The 23645-nt window shown below is 36.0% G+C and overlaps 1 protein-coding gene across 1 annotated transcript in view; it reads left to right on the forward strand.

The window, feature by feature from the left end:
• Window positions 1-22284, forward strand: part of LOC140165719 (thymidine phosphorylase-like) — a 30181-nt gene extending 7897 nt beyond the window's left edge. The window contains exons 2-8 of the mRNA XM_072189027.1: window positions 1171-1382; window positions 1734-1962; window positions 2395-2513; window positions 6217-6379; window positions 10054-10290; window positions 18037-18177; window positions 21488-22284. Of these exons, the coding sequence (XP_072045128.1) occupies window positions 1171-1382; window positions 1734-1962; window positions 2395-2513; window positions 6217-6379; window positions 10054-10290; window positions 18037-18177; window positions 21488-21627 (1241 nt within the window). The 3' untranslated portion in view covers window positions 21628-22284. The remainder of the gene's footprint in view (window positions 1-1170; window positions 1383-1733; window positions 1963-2394; window positions 2514-6216; window positions 6380-10053; window positions 10291-18036; window positions 18178-21487) is intronic.
• Window positions 22285-23645: the final 1361 nt, after the last annotated feature.

The raw sequence follows: 23645 nt of genomic DNA on the forward strand, positions 1-23645 counted from the left end.
ATGATATGGATTTATCTCAAAATGTCCAAATTTCAAGTTATTGTCAATTCATTTTAAGCCGCTGGTAACCAGTATTTCCAAAACGGGTGTAGCTTTGAATTGATGTGACGGGATTCAATTTTATTCAATATCTATGCTGACCAACAGATCGTTCTACGGTTTCACGATTTAAATGACTATAGGCCTATGCCCTAGATTGCCGAGAAGGCATTGATGCAAACATCATGCATGTGAAATGTTCCAAAGGTTAATGAACGAGAATGAAAAGAACAGATTAACTTTATCATGTTTGTCTCCCTATGCATGAGTGCGTATATTTATGGCCTTCACAATATTTTCTTATGTTCTTGTTAGGTATGGGGTATTATTAAAATAAAAAATAGTTATATTAAATGAAATCCTGGCACAAATAAATCGTCTTCATTCAATTGTGCTCTTTTTAAAGCAAGTAGAAATAGCTTGTACAGTTTCAACATGGGAACACGTTTTGACGTATCTAGAATTAGTAAAAAGATGTAGCTCAACGGCCAGCCAACAAAAAAAATTGTCTATAGTAGGCCCTATACGAGAAACAAGATTTTCTCTCTGAATTGGTCGTATTTTCACGTGTAAGAAAATCAATCGCATTATCGTGTTCACTCAAAAATTTAGAAAATAAATAGGCACTTCTGGGTTGGGTATCTATAGATTCTATATAATTAAGTATGATATATGTTCGATGGTAATATATTTTCACTTTCAAAATTTGTAGTTTTCATAATTGCAATTTCTGAATATTATATAAAAAGCACGAATAAGTCTATAAATGTAAGAGTATCGGATCATTTTGAATGTTAATAAATGCGAAACGCCGGCGGTAGACACCAGCAATATCAGGGATTGCCGCGATTCTTGCAGTAGCTTTTATGAATAGAATACCATAGTGGATACAATAGCGGATACAATAGCGGAACAATAGAGCTCTCTTACGGGCAAATAAACCTCGTCGCGTTTTGCTAAATTTCACTTCTTCTTTTTCATGAACTAACCGTTATTTCATTAAGTAACCGTTATTTTTAGCTGTGAATATCAGAAAATCTTCCACGAAATTAGCCATAGTTCTATTAACAACAATGAAAACGAGTGACATTAAGCATAAACGCCAAGCTAAAATTATTTTTGTTCTGCTAGGTGCTCTTTTGATGGCCATTTACTTAAAGAATATGTCGCCTTCAGAGACTGTCTCCCTGACTTCAGCAATGACAAAGAGTGGCGAACTTGAATGGCCTGATTCCCCCCCTGATTCATGCAAATGGAAACTTGTAGATAAACATTCTACAGGAGGAGTAGGGGATAAAATCAGTCTGGTTTTGGCTCCTGCTCTGGCAGCCTGTGGTATGAAGGTAAGCGCTTATAAGTGTCTTTATCCAGTGGCGTGCGCAAATGGGGCGGGCCACTTTTGTTGATCATTCGGGGGAAATCAGTCATTCGACCGCACCTTACACTCCTAATCAGACTCCATTTGGGGGAACTGAACAACCTGGCCCCCCACTTTCAATGTGCTGCGCACGCCACTGTCTTTATCCCCATTCCACATAGGTTCAGCTGTATTAAAGATACGTCTTTAGTTTGTGTAGGGCCGGACTACCTGTTCTTCTGGCCCACTGGCACCAACTCTTTTGTCAGTACTTTGCATTTAAATTAGGCTTATTGATAATGAAGTAGCTACATTTGCTTATTTTGATACCATACAGGTACCAATGATATCAGGAAGAGGATTGGCACACACTGGAGGAACACTGGACAAGATGGAATCCATTCCTGGATATAATATCTATCTAGACAACGATCAGATGACGGAAGCCTTGGAGACTGTTGGATGTTGTATCGTGGGACAAACACAGAATCTCGTACCAGCTGACAGGAAATTGTATAAAACACGTGATATTACAGCAACAATTGAGAGTTTCCCGCTAATTGTTGGTAAACATTAGCTAATAATAATCTATACATAAACATTTTTATTCGCGTAGTTCAACTTCCTTTCGCAACTTAAACTTATCCGATATATCCGCATTATAAGCATATTATTTCACATTATTTTCAGTTGCATCTTTTACATGCGTGCCTTTCAAGATTTGAAAACTTGATTTCTGGTCGGTGTTTGTGTTTTCAAAATTAAGTTATATAGTAATATTATTAAAGAACATTTAAAAGTTAAGCCCGGTATAATAGTCCCAGGTTGTTGCGTGCGTTTCTTTTTACGAAGCTCACTGCGTTTCTCCATAGCACTACGACTTTCATCATGTCATCTCCGAGATGATTAACTTCGTTCAAGGCTTTGTTTGTCGTAACGCCAAAAACCCACGGCAACTATTACACCTTGACCTCTAACTACAGTATAATAATTTTCAGCTTCCATCATATCCAAGAAAGCTGCTGAAAAAATCGATGCTCTTATTTTGGATGTCAAATGCGGGAAAGCTGCGTTTATGAAGACTATTGAAGAAGGACGAAAACTGGCGAAAGCTCTGGTAAACATAATAGATGTTTGGTTCTTATGCTCGTATTAGATCCCGCATACTATGTTCAAGTATAAAAGTAGTTTCTAGGGATTCTGTTCAATCATGACATGGTCGTTGATTTATGCGGCCCATACACGATCAATGTTATTGATCAATATTGCGGACCCTAGATGCAGGAGTGGATACAAAATCTACCATTGTGCGTGTATAATGGTAGATTTACCCTCGTTTCATCTTTTCTGTTTCGGTTTCGGTTTCAGTTTTCGGTTTCGGATCTCATTGTTATTTTGAAGTGTTAGCATGGTACGTGTGAACAACCCTTTTATTCTAGTCTTTTGTTGACTACAGAAAAGTTGAACGAAGATAAGTTCTGTTTCGGTTTCGGGAGTTATGTTAATTTCTGACATGAAAAACGTGAGATAAGAGGGTTGATGCTAATCTAGACAAAAGAAGTGTCTAAATTTTACGGTCGTAAATTCGCGATAAATTGTACGGCTTCAATTGACTTGCGTTGGGTGTATAGGTACTTCAGTCTAGGCTGGAGTGGCTCGTGAAAATAGCCCAGCGTATAAATATACATTAATATACATTAATCGCTAGTAATCAGTGTTGCCAAGAATTAGGTATAGGGGGCTTACTTGTTCGCGCAATCGCGCAAAAATCGGTCATATGATTATGTAGAGATGAAACGGGGAATTATTTTCGTCCCAAATACACCCTAAAATTTGGTAATATGCAACACCAAAGAAGTGCGTTGAAGTGAAACTAATTGGGATTTCTTTCATTGGAATTGGTAATCTGATAATTGCTTCAGGCAAGATTGCCTGACTCAAATCTATTTTAAATGTATTTTTCATTTATTGACCAGGTTAAACATGTTAAAGGGGATCTCCGGCAATCGTAACATTATGCCTCATATGTTAGAAAAATAATTATCAAGCACGAATTACATGGTTTTATTTTAAACAAACTCATATTGACCATAAAAACGAATAAAAACATTCGGCTATCAACACGCGATATTCAAAATTGCCGCGCCGAAGTGCAATGACGTAATGGTTGTTTGTGCTCAATTGTCGTCAGCCTGCATTGTATTACTGGGACGTCATTGCACTTGACAATTTCGGCGCCCGGGAATTTTGAATATCGCGTGTTGAGAGACGGATGTTTTTATTCGTTTTTATGGTCACTATTAGTTTGTTTTAAATAAAACCACGGGATTCGTGCTTGATAATTATTTTTCTTACATAATAAGGCATAATGTTGTGTTTGCCGGAGACTCGCTTTAAAGATGGCAAATTGCGAAGTAAGGGTAAATGAGAGAGTGGGGATTATGAGACGAGGAGATGATCGGGTGAAGGGGTGGAGGAGAGGAGAGGAGTGAAGAGGAAAAGAGAGGAGAGGAGGGCGAGTAGAGGAGTGATGAGTTTATTCAGTTTATTAAAATTTGTCCATGTTGATGATAGGCAAACTGCTTAAGTTTTCCAACTCCATAGCAGGGTAAAATTAGCAACAAAAAGATGAATTAAGAAAGCCCAAAGTTTACCAACATCAAAGGCCTATCGGTATTAGAGGACATTCAAGCGAAAGGGGCGCTAGACCACTATATACACCGGTCTTCCACACACAGTGGGTGTCCCATAATCTCGTCTTATCCATCCTTGTATCTACCTCTATTGAAATAAGCTGATTGGTACTTCAAAGTTAACAATGAATTCAAGGAACAGATCAATTTACACAATCCATTGCGTTTTCGTTTCTGAACAATAGAGCTCCCGAAACAGAAAAGATAAAACGAGCCTTTGTATCCACTTTTGTATCAATGGTCTTTGATATTGATCAATAATTTGAACGTGTATGGGCGGCATTATAGTATTCCATCAAAACAATTAATCAACTTGCCGCTTCCTGTAAACATGGTAAATGGTTTCATTCATTGACAGCTATGCATGCTCAAAAGGTGAGACACTCAGAAGAGGGATATAAAGTAAAGTTTCAAATAGAATTTCTTCCACTTTTTGATGACATGCTGCAAAATAAGTCGGACATAATCCTTGAACACGGCGAATCTTCCAAGTCAGCAAAAACATTTGCATCCAGCAATGCTAAGGTCTTCATCAGTGCTCGGCCCCAGCGCTATAATTTAAAGTAGAAATCCGTGGAGACTTGTGTATATAAATGCAATTATTGACTTCCATGACTCATTGCTATAATAAGATCAATGATTTTACACTGCCTCATTTCAAATATATAGTTTTAGTTTTGGTTTTGGTGTTGGTCACGTGGTTTCCTATTGTCCTGCCTAACCACTTAAATCACAAGATATCGATCTCTTTGTTTCTACCTTTTGTTTAAAACTAAACATTTGTGACAGGTAGTTTCGGTTTTGGTTTCAGTTTCTTATAAGTGGTGTGACGAATAAAATTACAGGATTTTCGAGTTACCTGATCTAAGTATACAAAAGAAATGTTTAAATTTCGCAGTGCAATATTCACGAGCAGAGAAGTCGAACAAAACAGTCTACATTTGAAAGCATTGATTTAGTTTGAAAGCATTGGCTTGAGACTACGAAATAGCCTAAGCTGATTTCACTGTGAAAATATATAGACCATCGAAATATTTGCATTCGACATTACAAAAGGGCCACTACTGTAATTGTATAGGTGCTATAAACAAAATCGATTCATGTCCTTAATCCCATGTACCAGAATCGATGGAAGGCCATTATATGACCTCTAATAACCTAATGACTTTTACTGAAGCAATTTTACTGCAAAAAGTAGAAGATAGAGGGAGAAGATTGGTGTGTGTGTGGGGGGGGGGGGGGGTTGAAGGGCAAGGGGGATATGGGCCGGGAGAGAGAGAAACATATGAGAGAGAGCATTGGAAGTGAAAGAGAAGGGGAGGAGAGCTCGAGATGAAGATATCGAATGTAGGGGAGGAGGAGGGGGAAAGGGGTAATTTAGGAAAGAGGTGGTTATATAGGGAGGGGAGCCCCTCTTAAAGAGGTATGGGTTGTGCTTCCTGGGGATAATAAACTAATTCATAATCAAATCATCTCCATGCATCGTTTATGTTTCATACAAACAAACAAATTCCCCACCCCACCCCATCCTTCAGTACACGCGCATGTATATGATTTCTAGGCCTAGAACTCGTGAGTGTAATATGCCACCTACCTTCGACAGAGAGCATCAACTGTCGTCCGCGGGATAGATTTCCGATATCAATCATGATAATAATTATGTTAGCACAATAGGTTATTGTATACTTCTGGTTATATACCCTATACTGTGTCCTCCCAGCATAATAGTGTTATGATTGCAGATCAGATCAGCTCTACTTTTTAATCCCTTGATTTTTGGTTTCTGAACAAAAGAGAAACCAAAACTATATATTTGAAATGAGGGACTGTAGTTGTTTAGTTAATTGCATAAAACTTACACTTAGGGACCGTTCACAAACACTTGTTAGGGGGGCCTGATGCAAAAAGCGGGCCCTGAAAAATTTTGACCCTCCTAAGGGGGGCCTGAAAAAAATGACCACAAATTTTCCTGGAAAAATTAAGTTTATATGCTTTTCTATAGGGTTGACCCATAATTTTCATGTCAAAATGAGGAGGCCCTGAATTTTTGATGTCCGTATTTAAAGTGTTACAAGTGTTTGTGAACGGTCCTTAAAACTAGAAAAATAATTGCTATCATATTCCCAGGTAAATGCCAGTGCTGGACAAGGCATCAAGACCAGGGCTTTTCTGACGAATATGGACTGCCCCATTGGCAATACAATTGGGAATGCTCTAGAGGTTGCTGAATCTTTGCAGTGTCTTCATGGGCATGGTCCTGCTGATGTCGTTGACCTTGTCTGTGACTTGGGTATGCCATATATTATTGTGATAGTTAGAAGAAAACAAAAGGGACAGACCGTTAAATTCCAGATTACATATAAAGCTGCATGTGAGCAGTATTGTTCTACGAATATAACCCAAATATCTATGGCAATGGACAACGATATTCGTACAGTATGTAAATTACATTACCGGTAGTTAGTTTACTGATTATATTATTAAGTACGGTGCTCTTTATTTCTTACATAAGTTGTAACATGTTAGATAAGTGTTATTCATACACTCCTAGATAGTGAGATCCAATCAGAGCCACCGTTAGTAAATTACTAGCAGTGCATAAATGTTGTACAATTGCACGGGCACGCACTCCGCGTAGTACGCGCAGTGCTTTCGGACGCGTTCATTTTTACTTGCGGGTTGTTGCATTTATATTTGCCTGCATTTTCCAAATTTTTAGTGACCATTTTGTTATAAAAATGCAAAAATCACGGGATTTATTTTATCGTGTATGAAATTGAGAAATCTTACGGGGCTCGTGCATTAGACGCGTCAACATCTCGGTACACGTGCATTATTTTGTACAATTTCACTCCCAACAAGTGATACACATGTATTAACCTATAAGTAGTTCGTATTTACAACGTTACTAGCTAATTAATTAGGTAGGTAGTTATAATATTGGTGTACATTATAAGTACGTATTGCATATTGCATTTTGCATACATATATGGTCGAATCCAACGAAAAGTGTACACGGCATGTTCAGGGCCATAACTTAAAAGTATTAATCAATTGGCATTCGTTTTTGTATTGTGTTTATTCGCCTTGATCATACGCTTCGCGCCATATATAATAAGACCCCTTCTGTGAAAAACTTAGAGACCCCAAAATATGCTATTTTTACCCATTTTTTCAAAATATTTCTTACAGTACTTTTAAAAACATCTAAATCAGTTATGAAAAGAAGTCATTGGATTGAATCTAAATTGATTTCCTGAAAGGTGTGTATTCAAAGATTGCTTGTTCAATTTTTCACATATTTGTACATAATTATGAATTTTTTGTGATAATTTTTTGAGTGGTATTTTTTTACATTACCTACGAATACAATTTTTCATAGCACTAGATATATCTTTAAAAAATGGAAATCACTAATAAATGCGCAATTGATACAAGCTTTGATATGTCCAATACTGAAATGCATTGCATTCGGACATCTTTATTATTGTGTTAAGCTGCCAGAAATTCTAAATGGCACAAAGGTAGGTTTGGTAAAAAATATGCATTACCTCCGAATACATGTTAAAAGCTGTGTCATTTCCACAAAGTGAGAGAATAGTAAACAATAGTTAAGCAATAGGTGCAGGGTAATACACTCTTTATTTCTACCAAGTTTCAATAGCCTGTGTTTAAATATTTCTGAGATGTCAACAATAAAAGCAAGTATTCGTAGGTAAATTTCGGTAACCAAATGTTACCTACGAATACAATTTGACATCATGACAGTATTGTGAAACACCGCCATTCATGTCAATGCCCATATTGGTACATAACGAAGGCCTGTATGTTTGCTATCAAATCATATGTCAAGGAAAGTTGCGAATTCACATACATGCCCACCATGCAAAACTGAATACGGCTTAATTGTTGAAAAATATGTACTGAAATAGACGACGGTCTGCTCATTTGAAAGAAAAATCAGATTCAAAGAAGATTAGAAGGGGATAAATACTTGGATTTGTCAACTGTCATGTGTGCTTCATTTTAAATGTTTACCGACCTTCTGGTTTCTGAGTAATTTGTGTCCAAATTGATTTATTCGAAGGTAACTTTTGACGTTTTCGCTAAGGTTACCTACGAATACCATGGAAAAACGACTGTTCTCATTGTCTCATGATCTAGACAACACAGTGATGGACCCTGGTATAAAGCTAATTGTAGTTGCTCTCAAACGAAAGGCCACAAGACGTAACTGACTCCAAGATGGACTTCACAAGTCTGCAATAACTGTTTTAAGCGATTTGTGTGCAATTAAGCAAATTAAAGTCACTTTAGTGCCTTTGTTTCTTACTTCAATCCTCTTTCAAACGCTGTGAACCGACAATATTAATACATGATAGGGTCTAAAGTATCAATAAACGCACATAAAGAAAATAATACATTCAAAGTGCTTTATAAAATGAAGTTTTGATTGCGATATCCACCGAAAGTCTAATTCTTACCTACAAATACTGAAATGTTACTTACGAATACAGCATAATACATGACATGTGTAATGAAGTGTCCCTACCAATGGAAATTAATTGTCAAAAACTTTAAGCGGTACCCCAGGACACTATAATTACCCATATACGGATTCATTCAACAATTATTTTTATGTAAAATTGCTGATTAACTACTTGTATATCAAAATGAAGTGGTCAAAATCGTGCTAAAAGCATCAAAAATTTTTGATCTAAGGTAATAGCATTTATTCATTTGGACGTACCATCTGAAAGAGATCTAAAAACTACCATTTTATTAATGCATTACCATAATAGCAAAATTTAAACCTCTAAACTCAATATAGATATTGTTAAATCGCTCATGTTACCTACGAATACCCGGGTTTCTTCACCTTTTCATTGTATAAAGCGTTAGGTGTATGCGTATAATTCCTATTATTCTTGAAAACATATATCCTACTCGTTCTTATACAATGTGTAAATTGATTCATACTCATTTGATAAATAAAATACAGAAACTGACCTCAACTTCATTTTCAAAAATAAACTAGCATAAATTGACTAAGATCATATTGATCGTGTTATAAAAATAAAAACAAATATTTTCTGGTTGAGCTAGCATTTTCCTGACACCCTGTGGCCTACATTACACGAAAAAAACGTTAATGTGAATATTCCATTTGTTTTAGGTTGATTAGTATTGCGATAGTGAAAGCATCCTAGTGGAATTCGTAGGTAACATTGGGTTTTGATATCACATTTATTATCACACGTCCTGTATTTATTTTTCAAGATTAGTAATGGCACTTTTGGTTCCTATTAGGCCAATATGTCATTAATCAATGGGCAAAAGGAAAAAAATTGTGGAGACATTTTTATTTCGGACTTTTATTTTTTGGCCCGTGGACACTTTTGGTTGGATTCGACCATATATCTTATTTCCTTAGATTAATGCTCTGCGTGCTAGCCATACGCTTTAACGGAAAAAGTTCAAGTTTTGAAATATTTTCTCAAAATATCAAGAGCTATCTGAACTACTGAACCAATACTACTAGGCTTGTTTGTACTCATTTTGATGCATTTTTCATACTGATTCCAAATATAGTCATAACAATTTACATTTCTGAAATTTTTGAATTTTTTTATTTTTAAACTTGTCGTCTGCAGTCGACACCCGCGTGAAGAGAATTTCTAAAATCAATAAGATTGCGATCAGGGACAAATCCAAAATTGGATTGGAACATTTTTAAATTTCACATTAGATTGATTTCTACTCTATTCGATTGAATATTTCAATCTTCTGTCAGATTTCCGCCTCCACCATTCTTAATACTATGTATTTACTTCTTTTATTTGTTAGTTTATATTTATGTATTATTAGTTGTATGGTATCATGGTTGATTTCTTGTTTGGTTGGTTGGCTGGTTGGTTAGTTAGTGAACTAGTGTATTTGTTACATAACACTTTATTTTAATAGGAGGCAACCTATTGGACCTAACTGATACTATGCCACTGGAAACTGGACGTGAAGCTATTCGAATCGCCATTAACGATGGATCTGCGCTAAAGAAGTTTCGCCTCATGCTCATCCAACAAGGAGTCGAGGAACCACTTGCCACAAGCTTATGCAATATTGGTATGGACGACGTAGATGAGGTGTGGGCGTGTCTAAAAAAAGCTGCGTATACGACCGATGTGAAAGTCGAGAAAGCTGGTAATCTATCATTTATAATAATTATACTCACACTTATATTTAGGCATTAGTCTTTAGACGTTTGTTCTTTTTATACGAGGGGCAGTCAGTATGTTTTAAGAGTTGACTCGTAACGTCATATGTGGATTGTTTTCATGGCAATTCTCAATGATATAATTTTTACATGTGTTGTTTGAAAGACAAAGGTACAGTGTTTATGTAATCATTGAGAAATGCCATTAAAACAATCCACATATGACGTCACGAGTCAACTCTTAAAACATACTGACTGACCCTCGTAGTTATCATTTTTACAAACCTTGGATGAATATTAGAGATGAACAAATAAAATTATTGAAGACGTGACTTCATTATAATGTAAATTCAATGCGACGTTACGTAATCAATTGTCAGGGCCGGATTTACCATTGGGCCAGATGGGCCCGGGCCCAAGTCCCCCAAATTTGGGGCCTCCAAACATGCCCTACACATCCGAAAAATATCCATGTTTTTTGGCCAAATATGGTAAAATTTCAAAATTTTGCTCGCTTCGCGCGTACTAACCCTTTACATAGCAATTTTATGTTAATTATTGATTAAAATAGTCTGAAACTGATTTTCTTTCTTGGTATGCAAAATGAAGGGGCAAATCTTCTAGTTTTATTGGTGGCATTGGTATCAACGTAGCTTACATGCTTTTAAAAGTAGAAGCCAAAAGGTGGTACATCACTGATGATTTAAATTCACTTCATTTTGGAAATCTTACTATCAACGGATTTCGTTAAAATTTTGGATATGTGTTGCTAACACGTTAGGGAAATAAAGTTGATATGTAAAATGGGAATAAGTGGTTCCTGATTTCTTTTATGACTTCATGAACTTGGTGCTCCACAACTATCAAAAAAGGAACTGGTTAAAATGCTTCTATTTTCAATGTTGAGCTATATTTTGTATTTTTAACTTGCGACATTATTTCACTGAAACTTAATTAAGCCACAGGTAACAGATTACCACAACCATACTACAGCAATGTTGAAAAATTGTATTTCTTGTCACCTATACCACCATATTGGGTAGTTTTCCGTAAGCTTAACTTTTGTGATTTTGGTAACTATTTTATATTTATTTGTGAAATCCATCTCAACTAGGCATTCTAAATTGTACTCACCATTTACATCCCAAGGTATATTAGTATATCCACCTTGCACTTCTCGATATATATCCAGTTAAAGACAGAATATCAAAATTATTCCTCATTATGATATCACAGAGTCTCACATGTGTATTCAAAATTGATGCTTAAATTTGACCTGAACCAATTGACCTATAACCTGACATGCGGTGACCTAATAGCCTTTTCTTCTCCTAACAACACAATATAGTATTAAATTGACTAATGACTATGCATCCATTGTGTTAGTGTTTATTTAATTTATTCAGTGTTATATATTTTGCATGTACCACTAGATTTTCTATAGAGAGTATAACAAAGGATTTAATGTATTCTATTCATGCACCCTACTTGAACATGTTGAAAAGAATAAATTATGGTTTGTTATGAAACACGCATCTGAGTTACTAGGATACATATAAACAAAAAATATATAGGGCTAAAATGACTTACTATACAATGGTTTAAAAGCACTTTTTTTTTTTTTTTTTTTTTTTTTTTTTTTTAATTTCACATGATCCGTGCATATATCGCCTAGCTATAAATGAAAAAATATTTTTTAGACCAATCAAACCAATATATGGGTGTACTACGCCCTTAACAGCATTTAAATTTAAGTTATTTCAGTTCAGTCTAATAGTAATAGGAGCATCGACATCATACACGTGACATTCTTACTGAAAGCAAAAACGCTTAGCGCCAAGTTCTTGCGGTTATAATGACGTCACAATTTTACATCACTTTTTAATAATTGCATGTAGGTATGTGACTTCATTTAAATAAAACTGTTTATACAGAATGAGAGTAAAGCCACCTATTCGGTGTAAAAGTGATATAACAGGAATAACTCCCATGGCTATAGATTTCAAATTTTTGAATATATCGCCCTGCACTACAGACAGGTTGCATTATCACCTGTGTATATCCGCAATTATATACTTCATTAATATATTCTTGTTCATTGATTGGTTAAAAGTGGATCACATGACCAAAAATAGTTCTACCATCAGTACTCCTATCCGTAAATAGTACCTCTCAGCCGTAAATAGTATTTTCAATGTCCCGGATGAGCCGTAAATAGTACCTCCAAGCCGTAAATAGTACTTTTGACCATGCCTTCCGCGTGCGCGCATTCGATGCGTCGGAACAGTTCACGCGCGCGAAACTGCCATAGCGTGGTTTCGCGCTGCTGTAATTGGTTAGTCCGATTTTAGCCTGTTCGATTTTTTTGAAGGGCAAAATATAGGTTGTGCTTAAATTGGTCGTGCTGTTCACTCAGGATAGAAGCTGGAGAGTAAAAACGTCAAATAATTTTCTTTTAACCAATCAATGAACAAAGAACATATTAATGAAGTATATAAAACAAATATATACTGCCTTTATTCGAAGTTCTGGTTAAAACTATGGTCCCTCGGTGAGATCAATTAATACTATTTTCCTTCGGGGCTGCGCCCCTCAGGAAAATAGTACTATTGATCTCACCTCGGGTCCATAGTTTTAACCAGAACCTCTCATGGCAGTATATATTTGTATACCATAGATTGAATACAAAACCGCTCTTTTCAAAGACACTTATGTTACAGGTTCGAGTGATCAGCATGACATGAATATTCTATAGAATTACGATCCAAGTCGAATGGTCGACTGCAGCTCCGTTGGATAATGCTTTTCGATGGGAAATGAACTTTGCTGCTTGGATGATGTCACGATGAGGATAGCATTATCCCGTATTGAAAAGCGTGTTCCGACGGCCTCTTTGACATCTATGGTTCAATGCTATGGTAGTTAATCCTGTTACATCATCACTTCTACGGCGAATATGGTGTCTACAAAATTAATGTAACATAAAAACTTGAATTTTCTTTCTTAGATTTTGAAACTGCTTCATACCAAATTTATATCAGTGATACAAAGGAATGGCATAGCTTTCGTGAGAATTTTACAGACCCTGATGAAATGCACCTTGCTCCAGTTATGTCCCTAAAACGTCATAGAGGGGGTCAAATTTCAACCTTGATCAGATTTTGTTCAAAAGTACACCAACTAATTCCTCTGCCTTTTTTCGCTCAGGTTTTCGCTCAGGTACACCTGAGTGAATATACATCCAGTTGAGACCTTGGAATTAAAAATCAACCTTTGAACTTAAGTAGCTCCAAGGCAGGCTTCTTCTGCAAATGCTTTTGCTTTGCCTTCACTAAAAAATATTTTATAGGATAATATTTTATAGGATAATGCCTGGTAATGGAAATGTAGACTATAAATGCTAGCTACTAAATTAACCTCACTCCCTATGACATAGTTCATAATATATATGCTGCAGTGAAATCTCTAACTAGAGGTGGGAATAGAATATTAGCCTCATTTCCCATGACATTATTGATAAAACTGTGTTCTGTAACCCATAGTGAAGGGTTGTTTTTTACCTGGGGATGATAATAAGTTTCAATAATTATAGGTGTTGACAGATTGATAGTGGTCTGGAAGTTCAAGTTAGTAAATTACATACTACTCATGAACTTCAATAGATCAGATGCCAGCCAGCTAGGTCAGTGTGCATGGCCAATACAATACCAAATGCCCATGAACTTCTTAAATTTGCATTGAGAGGTAAGTAGGCTTGTTCTGACTGTTTATGAATTTGATATATTCAGCCCAGCATAACAACATTATTAACTACATGAATTTTAAGGCCAAATGTTTATATCCTTTCCAGTTATTGCACACAGTATTTGGGTGCATTACCTGAATAGGTATAGTTTCATAGACCAACTTTTACTTTTCCTCTCTAGTTGAATTGAAAGTAAGTGGCCACTAATGAGGTTCTCAGCACTAACCAAAACAGGTCCAGTTTTATACCTTTAACTTTTACCCTCTTTCAAGTTGAAGTCCAGTGCATAATGAATATCATCAAAATATTGTTTCCCTGTTTATTCTTCTAGATATTATATTCATACATATTCTAACTGTATTATAATTCAATGTTTTCTAAAATAATACATTGCCTTTTTGAGTTATTCTAAAGACTATGGTAATTCCTGTAATGTTAAAGCCACAATGTACGATCTTATACTATGAAATTGGTTAATATGTTTCAAACCTGATTTTTTGGCATATTTGTAATGTTTAGGCCTACACATGTCCCAACTTGCACCTAAATGGAATCAGCCAAATTTGTTGTGTTTGTAGATCAACAGAGCAAAGTTCGACATAATGTCATATAATTCAAAGAATTTTGACATTATGTCCTCCTATAGAACTGAAACGGCCAAAATAACCAGCAGGGTTTCTTTCATTTTACCTTGTTATTTCAGCTCAAAATGGACAGAAACCCTTCCCGATAATTATTACTATCATTATTTCAGCATTTTGAGTATATAATAACAAATTTAAAATTTGAAGGAAGTCGTACATTATAAGGCTTTAAGTAAAGCCTTGTTGTTTTCCTACAATTTTAATTGATTTTGTGTTAAATTATAAGTTTTTGGTTATTTCATGATCCCTCTAGCTTCATCATAATTTTGCACTTCTCTACCAAAAAAACACCAAAAAAACAAAAACAAAAAACAAACAAAAAAATAAACAAATAAACAAACAAAAACAGACAAAATGGGATATTCTTATCATTTTGGACAATACTAATCAGCCTTCTGGAATGTTAAAATTTTACTGTATTTCCTAAAACTATTTATGAATCATCCAAATCATAAGCAAACTGATCATTATCATTATCTATCACACATATCCTATCTATACATATCCCAACAGATTCTACATTAGTAAATATGCAGTCTCTAAATATTGAAGAGCTATTAATTAATACTAGTGGAACGTTATATTTACCCTTTTAATCAAAATGCTTAAGGATCTTCACAATCTTATATCTTAATCTCATGTACATATAAAAAACAGTATCATTAGCCCTAATTATAATTGTAACATTAACATTTTACAATAACAATAACATTTTACTGTGTGAATAAATTATATAGTAGATAGCAAAACAATGTCTCCCAACTGTTGCCTCAATCTAAAGTCTGCACAAAAAGTAACCCAGCTGTTATAAACACGCCTATAGATTCAGAACTAATAATTGTTTTCACAATATTTCAACATAGAGAGAAGGATGATTTATTTACACGCATTTTGATACCACATTCATCAAATGTCGTTCAATATTAACAACACAGTAGTGCTTTTACAGAAAAATTTAAATGTTGCAGTTTACAGTGATCAATGGTTATAATGCAGCACTCTAACACGTAAACCCCGCCATTAGAGACCTTGCGGAATGAAGTTACTTTAACTTTAACTTTAACATCTAGAGAATTATAGAGGATTATGTATTCAAAACCACTATGCCATTAAAGCCACTTGAAGTTAAAGTTAACGCGAGAATCTATAGTGTGCCGTAAATTATGATGAAATACGTCATACTTTAGAACAATAGTTTGCCTATTTCCTCATAGACTACATAATTACCACTTATGTATTATCTAGTTAATAGACCAATTATTGGAAATCTAATTTGGTTTGGGTAAAAAACATGCTACATGTTGCTGAAAATTACTGATTGAATTAAATCAAAATAAATTTTGTTCCAAACGTCACACTTGATATATAATTTTGTGTGTGCTCATGACGTACACCAAATCAGCTTGCGGAACCAAGTTTTTGGCTTGACTTCAACGCCAAGGGGATTAAGTTCCCGTAAAATGGTCTGGTTTTACTTGAGCCAGCAGTGTACGATACTTCTGGAAGAGTAAAGCAGGTGCATAACATTTAGGCCTATATAACATGTCATAGGTTGTGCCTGGTAAGAGAGAGAGAGACAGGGGGTAGGGAGGAGGAGAGGGAGGGCATTGGAAGTGGACAGGGAGGTGCTTTGCTGGTAGCCAGGGGGGCTCCCCGTGGGACATCTTCTCTTCCTTCTTGACCCTTCCCTTTTGGATGCTGGCCGCCGTGATATTTTACGCATTTTGTCCTTTTGCTGCCATTTTAAGCCCACTTTTGTAAAAACGTTTCCCTTTGAGAATCGGCCCACGCCCTCCTAACAGAAAAACCCTGACAAAATCACTGGGGAGGGGGAAACAGGAGTGCGAGTGGGTAATTATAGGAGGGTCAAGTTTGAGAGAGCGAGTACTGATAGAGGGGAGAAGGAGGGGGAAAATAAGGAGAATGTAGGGAAGGGGAAACAGGAGGGGAAGGGGGGAGAGAGATTCAGAAGGAGGGGAAAGAAATAAAGAATATGTATTTCATTAGGCTTTGCGAAGTAAATTGGAATATGGAATTGACAAAGCTGACGAGCCTTTATTAAATAATATTATATATATATAGGCCTATAACTATTGTAAGAATATTAATTGAAACGTATAGGGCCTAGCTAGTTTCAAAATAATATGATAAGGAGATTAACGCTGGGTCCCGACATAATCCATGTTGAGTGGTATCGCGAGTTCATTCATGTTTACTCAAACGAAGCTCTTCAGGTAGAGTCTTTTGTCTTGAAGTGGGACTAATAACCATTTGACTAAACAAAAGAGAGACATTTGGATGTAGTTGGTAACAAGCTCTTACACATGCCCTTCTTTTGAACGCACATTGATACACATGTCCCGAGTTTAAGCAACAAGACGCTGTTGGTACAGAAACCAATCTGACGTTCGCGTTGAAGTGAATTTGAGCAATAAATCCAATCAATATTTTTGAAGTTGCCGTTAAAGTTCCAGTAACTTCATTCCGCAAACTCTCTATTATCTTCGCGCTTACTTCAAATCAATACAAATAACTGCAACTTTTAAACTGGGTTATTTTTCTTTCAAAACACTGTTGTATTGTCAATATTGAACAAAATTGGACAAATGGGGTATCAAAATGCGCGTAAATAAATCATCCTTCTTTTTATGTTGAAATATCGTGAAAACAATTATTAGTTCTGAATCTATAGGCGTATTTATAACAGCTGAGTGCAGACTTTATATCCTTCCCAGTTCAAGTAAGGATGCGGTGTCATCCACATCCATCATAGGAGACACAAGGGTGCGTAAACTTCACACTGTCCCACTGACTCCCTACAACATGAATTAACTGGGGAAAAAAGGACCACTCTAAAAGCTACTGTATGGGACACAATAAATTATGACACTCCTAACCACAAATCGGGCCCAAGGATAATGCCCATCATTACATTTGATCAAGTTAATCCTGGTCCTGGACTTCCATTGATGTCCCCAGCATAATTATAATCAGAATCGCGACCGTATTCACCCCAACCGACCTACATTGCAAAATCATGTGTTCCAATCATGCCTGAGCACTCCCTTTTAAAGGGGTTTTTATTTGTTGTATATTGAGAGCAGGTCTTTAATTTTATTCCTTGAAAAAGAAACGTTTTGTCTTTTCGAAACGTCGGGTCTTGGAAATATTTGTTTTGATATTTTCTATTTATGTTACATTTGTTTTGAGACACCCTGTAGTTCTATGTAACATGAAAAAGTTATATTCATCTGGTATTATTTAGGTTAGGCATGATACATAAGATTAATGTGTACCATGAGGTCTAAAAGTGTATTCCTTATCTCTACGTTTTAATATTTCAGGCTATGTGGCAGCAATCGATGGATATGAGTTAGCAATTATCTCTCGCAACCTGGGAGCAGGACGTACTAAAGATTCTGACAAGATCGATCATGCTGTTGGCATTCGTTTGTTTGTGAAACATGGGTCAAAGGTCAACAAAGGTATGAACACACTTTCAAGGAGCCAAATCCTGTATCCTTCCCAGCAAACACAAACACGTTTTAAAAACGTTTTAAATAAGTTATATTTTGGCTTTTGGTTTAGGTAAAAACGTTTTAATAACATTAAAATGTCGGGTTATATAAAGGTCATGATAACGTTTTAAAACGTTTTGTATGAAAACACACTACAACAATATTTTTAAATGTTTTCAAAAAATGTTATTGTAAACTATAATTTTTTGCAAACATTTTTGCCAAATATTGTGTCAATACTTAAATAACATTATGTTAAAATATTTGAACCCAGCAAACACAGAAATGTTCTTAAAATGTTTTTTCAAAACCTTTTAATAACATTTAAATGTCGGGTTATATAAAGGTTAATAACATTTAAATGTCGGGTTATATAAAGGTCATGAAAACGTTTCTAAAACGTTATTAAAAATATTTTGGGCAAAACAACCCCAAAATAACATTCCGTTTAGAATGTTTTGCATCAAGTTTTCAAGAATGTTTTTGGAATGTTATTAAAACGCTTTTATACCCTTTATATAACCCGACATTTAAACGTTTTCTGTAAAATATTTTTGTTTGGTGAGCAGTAGATTATCAAAAATGTTTTTTAAGGTTATGAAAACGTTTTATACTCTTAATATACCCTTTATATAACCCGACATTTAAACGTTTTCTGACAACCTTTTATAACCTTTTGCGAATGATGTCGAAAACGTTTTGTGTTTTCTGGGTTGTCATCTTCATTTTAACGCGGTGATCGGGGCTTAATCCCTAACATTTTGATAAGGGGGGTGGTCCATACAATCACCCACCCCCCCCCCCTATGTTGTCACGTATGTGGGTTTCTAACCAACTTAACCATATATTTGGCCATTTTAACCTAAAAATCACCAATGTTTGCGCTCTTCGCCCGAGTTTGTGACTTTTTTGCATCATATTTTTTCAGATTCAGATTCAGATTAAATTTATTTCAAATTCGTGGCCCGTAGGCCAAATTACATGAAATATTACATTTGCAATGTTTACATTAAAAGACATAAAAAACATATAAAATATACATGAAAACACCATAAAATTACTCAAAGAAATTAATTGCACTTGTTGAGGCAAAATCTCACAGTCACACAGCTCACACACCCTTACATCTTCTCCACACACACCTTACATACACACCCCCACCCCACATACACACACCCCCGAACTATCAGCCCTCCATATACACACCTCCACACACACCACAGATGCACTAAAGAATTTAATTTAATAAAACAGTAATTAATAAATAACATAACAAAATATTGCACATAAATATTTGGACCAGCCATATTAAAAGGGACAAATTCAATATATCAAGATAAAAATGCTGTCATAAAATCAAAGTTAAACACACCAGCTGAATATGAACATGATGAGATGCACTAATTAAGTAGATGAGTGAGATAGGGTATTGAGCTGTTCCCATATCTTTTTGTTTTGGTTCTGGGGACATGATACTTATTGCACTAAGGGTCACATTGTGGGTCCTCATATTGTGTGGAAATCATTCTGAGTACCTATCAGATTCAACACATTTTTGAGCAAACTGTGTACAGAGATGTAGTCTTCTATCATTCAAAGTTTGGAGTTCCAAGTTGAAGTTTCAAGGGAATCTGTGTAGGATGAGTAATTAGCACCAAGGATAATGCGGCAAGCCCTCTTTTGGATGCGCTCTAATTGATGTGCCTGGTCGTTGGTAATACTACCATGCCATGCAGACAGGGGCTGCATATTCACATGTTGGGCGAACATAACCAATAAATTTATAAACAGAAACTAGGTCACCAGTTGGAACACCAAAGCGTTTGAGACATGAGAGCATGTACAACCTTCGACTGCTTTTTGATACCATACTGTTAACCTGAGACTGCCAGCCAAGATTGGACTGGACAGTCAGGCCCATATTTCACCATGTTAGGGACCGTTCACGAACACTTGTTAGGGGGGCCTGATGCAAAAAGGGAGCCCTGAAAATGTTGACCCTCCTAAGGGGGCCCTGAAAAAAATGACCTGGAAAAATTAAGTTTATATGCTTTTCTATGGGGTTGACCCATAATTTTCATGTCAAAAAGGTGGGGCGTGAAATTTGAGGTCTGTAAAGGGGCGGGGCACACCGACATCGCCCGGTTAATAATTACACTATACAGCAAGAGACACTGAAATGAATACACGGGATCGATACACGTGGATGTGCTATGCACGAATGATATTCAGACGATAAATCTTTGGATACCGGGTTTGAAAATGATGAATATCTCCCGTAAATGATTTCGTATAAAGAAATCAGATGTGGTTCCTTGCACTTGAATATATATTTTAACAGATATGATAGTCGTTAGCTTGCGCTTTGAGATACTAGCTTGCGTCTTGAGTCAAAAACTGACAATAATTTTGATTTATATGTGCCGAATTATATAGCGCAGTGTATAGGCCAATCGTGAAGGTAGTCTAAAACCATATGACCTATGGTGTACCATGCTCGACTAACACGCAGCGAGGCCAGTAACCGGGCTAATCGGGGCTATTGTCAGTAGCCTTAGTCAGATGTCCTTCGGTCCATGATGCGACACAAAACTATTAAACAGGTCGATATAAAATGGCTATGCGTGGCGGTGGATTCAACCTACCATGGCGATTTCTGCCATGAAGATATCGTGGCGATGACACTGTGCGGGGGCCCGAAAATTGTTCGCGATGAAATGTTTTTGCATCAGGCCCCCCCCCTTACAAGTGTTTGTGAACGGTCCCTTAGCTTCAATGTGGAAAGTGTTTCGTGCACTTCGCGCATTACACTTATTCTGTCGCCAAAAGGTGCTTGATTTATATACTATACTTCAAGTATCCTTTTCCAACTACATCCACCCCCTGTCAAAAAGGAATCTACGCCGCTATTGGAGGTAACACTCAAGTGGGTTCTCTCTATTCTACCATGGAAATTCCATGATTCTACATTTACGCAGACCTACTAATAAATTGCTAATAATTGCTCTGGTGCTTTGGATATTAAAAGCAAAAAAAATAATAATGTCAACGGCTCAAAGAACGGTACACACTGTGGATGAGAATAAGGCTACTACTTTTATTGCTTCATATCATCTAGAGACATCCAACGGGAAACATCTCTCAGACGTAAACAATTCATTGAGTTACGAAAATAATATGAGTATCATTGGCCACCTCCAATGTGTCGTGTAAAAAATGCCTTTATAGTCAAATTACTAAAATGATAAAAAAATAATTTATTCTCACAAACTTGTAGGAGACGTTTGGCTTGGAGTTTACCACAGCGGCGAACAATCTCTACCAACGTCAACGATTGATGCCATCAACAATTCCTTGACGATTCAGGACACGGAGGTTCAGCCAATGACGACGCGAGTCATTGAAAAAGTGGACTGATTGAAGAAGTTGCTTATAATTTCTATGTCGTGCATGCATTTAAATGAAGGGCACTATCATTTTAGTCATGCAACCATATTTTGACCCATTTTAACATTAAAATTGTAATAAAGTAATTCTGGGAGGCGGTCAGTGGGGCGACTTTGAAATTGTGCCCCTTTGGAAATTTAGCTCGTTACATCATTTTCGTTATATTTTTTTTAATGAATTTTGGGTCAAGAGAAAAGAGTTTGGGAAGCCTTACACACGTGCACACCCCTATACCCCCCCTACATACATAAAAACTAGCCAGAAAAACTCATGGGTAAAGAACAGACATATCTTGTAAACTTCAGTGTTTCTTGTGTGATACCTGTGTTGATTTTTCTGTTCAACAAAGTAACTATTGAAGGCACTTGGTCATTGATTTGCAAAGCACTTGTCTAGTTTGTAAGTATCATAAACATTTTACATAATTTGCTCGGGATATATTCTTTGAGATGTTTGGTAGAATTGCATTATCCAATATGATGTTATTGGTTTGTTTCAAGGACCATTATAATTAGTCTTGCATGCGTTCACGGATGTATATCTTATTAGCATTAAACCAATTATCAATCATATTTAGACACAATGTCCTTATGTGAATAAGTTATAGTAGTACTATCGACTAACAAGACGTACGCCACATATTATATCTTAATAATGAGATTGACAAGAATTGTAATCCACAAGCTGTTTTCTGTCATTACATGTAATGTAAGTAATCTTTAAATCATTTTAAAACATTACCTCTAAAAGCCCCTATGACGCTACGCCAATAAATTTGCATTTTCTCATAGACACACATTCATCATACACATTATTGAAAATACGAGCGTATATGCAAACTTATTGTAACTATCATTAACATATTCATTACCCAGTTCAATAATTATGCCAATTCACATTCGATTTTTTCCTTTAAAGTATATTACACGCATTACGATTCGTCTTATGGAAGTAATTTCTTTTATCCGACGATGTTTTTCGAAATCCAAAATGGCCGCTTAAGCAGGGAGTGAAATTTTAAAGTTGGTCAAATCTGGTTAAAACCATACCATCTCGTCATAAGGTTTCTGAAAAGTATAATTTGACATATCTTCTATGTACAGTTCTTGAGTTATAGGGGAAAAGGTCAAATGTCAAAATTTGGATTCAACAAGAGACAAAAATTTGAAAAAAAATTCTGATTTGGTCTCAGACTACTCTGCTTACAAAACATTTAAAAAAAGAATAGTTTGTCATATCCTGTAACATGGCAAAAAGATCACAATTCATAACATCAAAAACAATGCAACTTTTCTCATTTTGATATATATAGTTCTGCCAAAGGAACAATTTGAGACCAGTTGGATTAAAATTGGGACATTTTTCAATTGTAGACACCTAGCACCTGTGGACCCCAAAATTTGACCTTTGATCTTTTGCCTATAACTCAATAACAGTATGTCGGATACAGGTCAAACTTTTTCTGAATCCTTATGATGAGAGCAATACATTGGTATGTTTTAACAAGATTTGACCAACTTAAAATTTCACCCCTGCATAAGCGGCCATTTTGGATTATGTAAATTAGGCAATGTTCCACTTAGCACTACTTTCGGGCTCTGTTGAGAGAGGTTGCGTCAGCGCTTCGGTTGAACGCCTCGCCCTACGCGCTCGGATTCTCGCCCTACGCGCTCGCTAAGTCCGTGAGGGCCACAGACTGCGGCTATGTTCAACTATGTGGATTTTCGGTGACTTTTGATGTGTTATTAAATATGATTTTCTGAAATGAATGGTGAATAAAAGGATTTTTGTGCAATTAGGGGAGGGTTAATCCCTTGACTAGGCATTTTAGTAGATGATTACTTACACCAGTAGATTATTTCTGAGTTTATTTCATTGTGATTATTTGTTTGTAAATAGTTGGCATAAAATAGTGAAGATTAAGATACTCCTGATTTTTTTTTGTGGCAGCCATCCTTTTACTGTTCCTTTTAAATGATACCTTCTAA

The sequence above is a fragment of the Amphiura filiformis genome, chromosome 12, assembly GCF_039555335.1.
Source record: "Amphiura filiformis chromosome 12, Afil_fr2py, whole genome shotgun sequence".
In the NCBI taxonomy this organism is placed as follows: Eukaryota; Metazoa; Echinodermata; class Ophiuroidea; order Amphilepidida; family Amphiuridae; genus Amphiura; species Amphiura filiformis.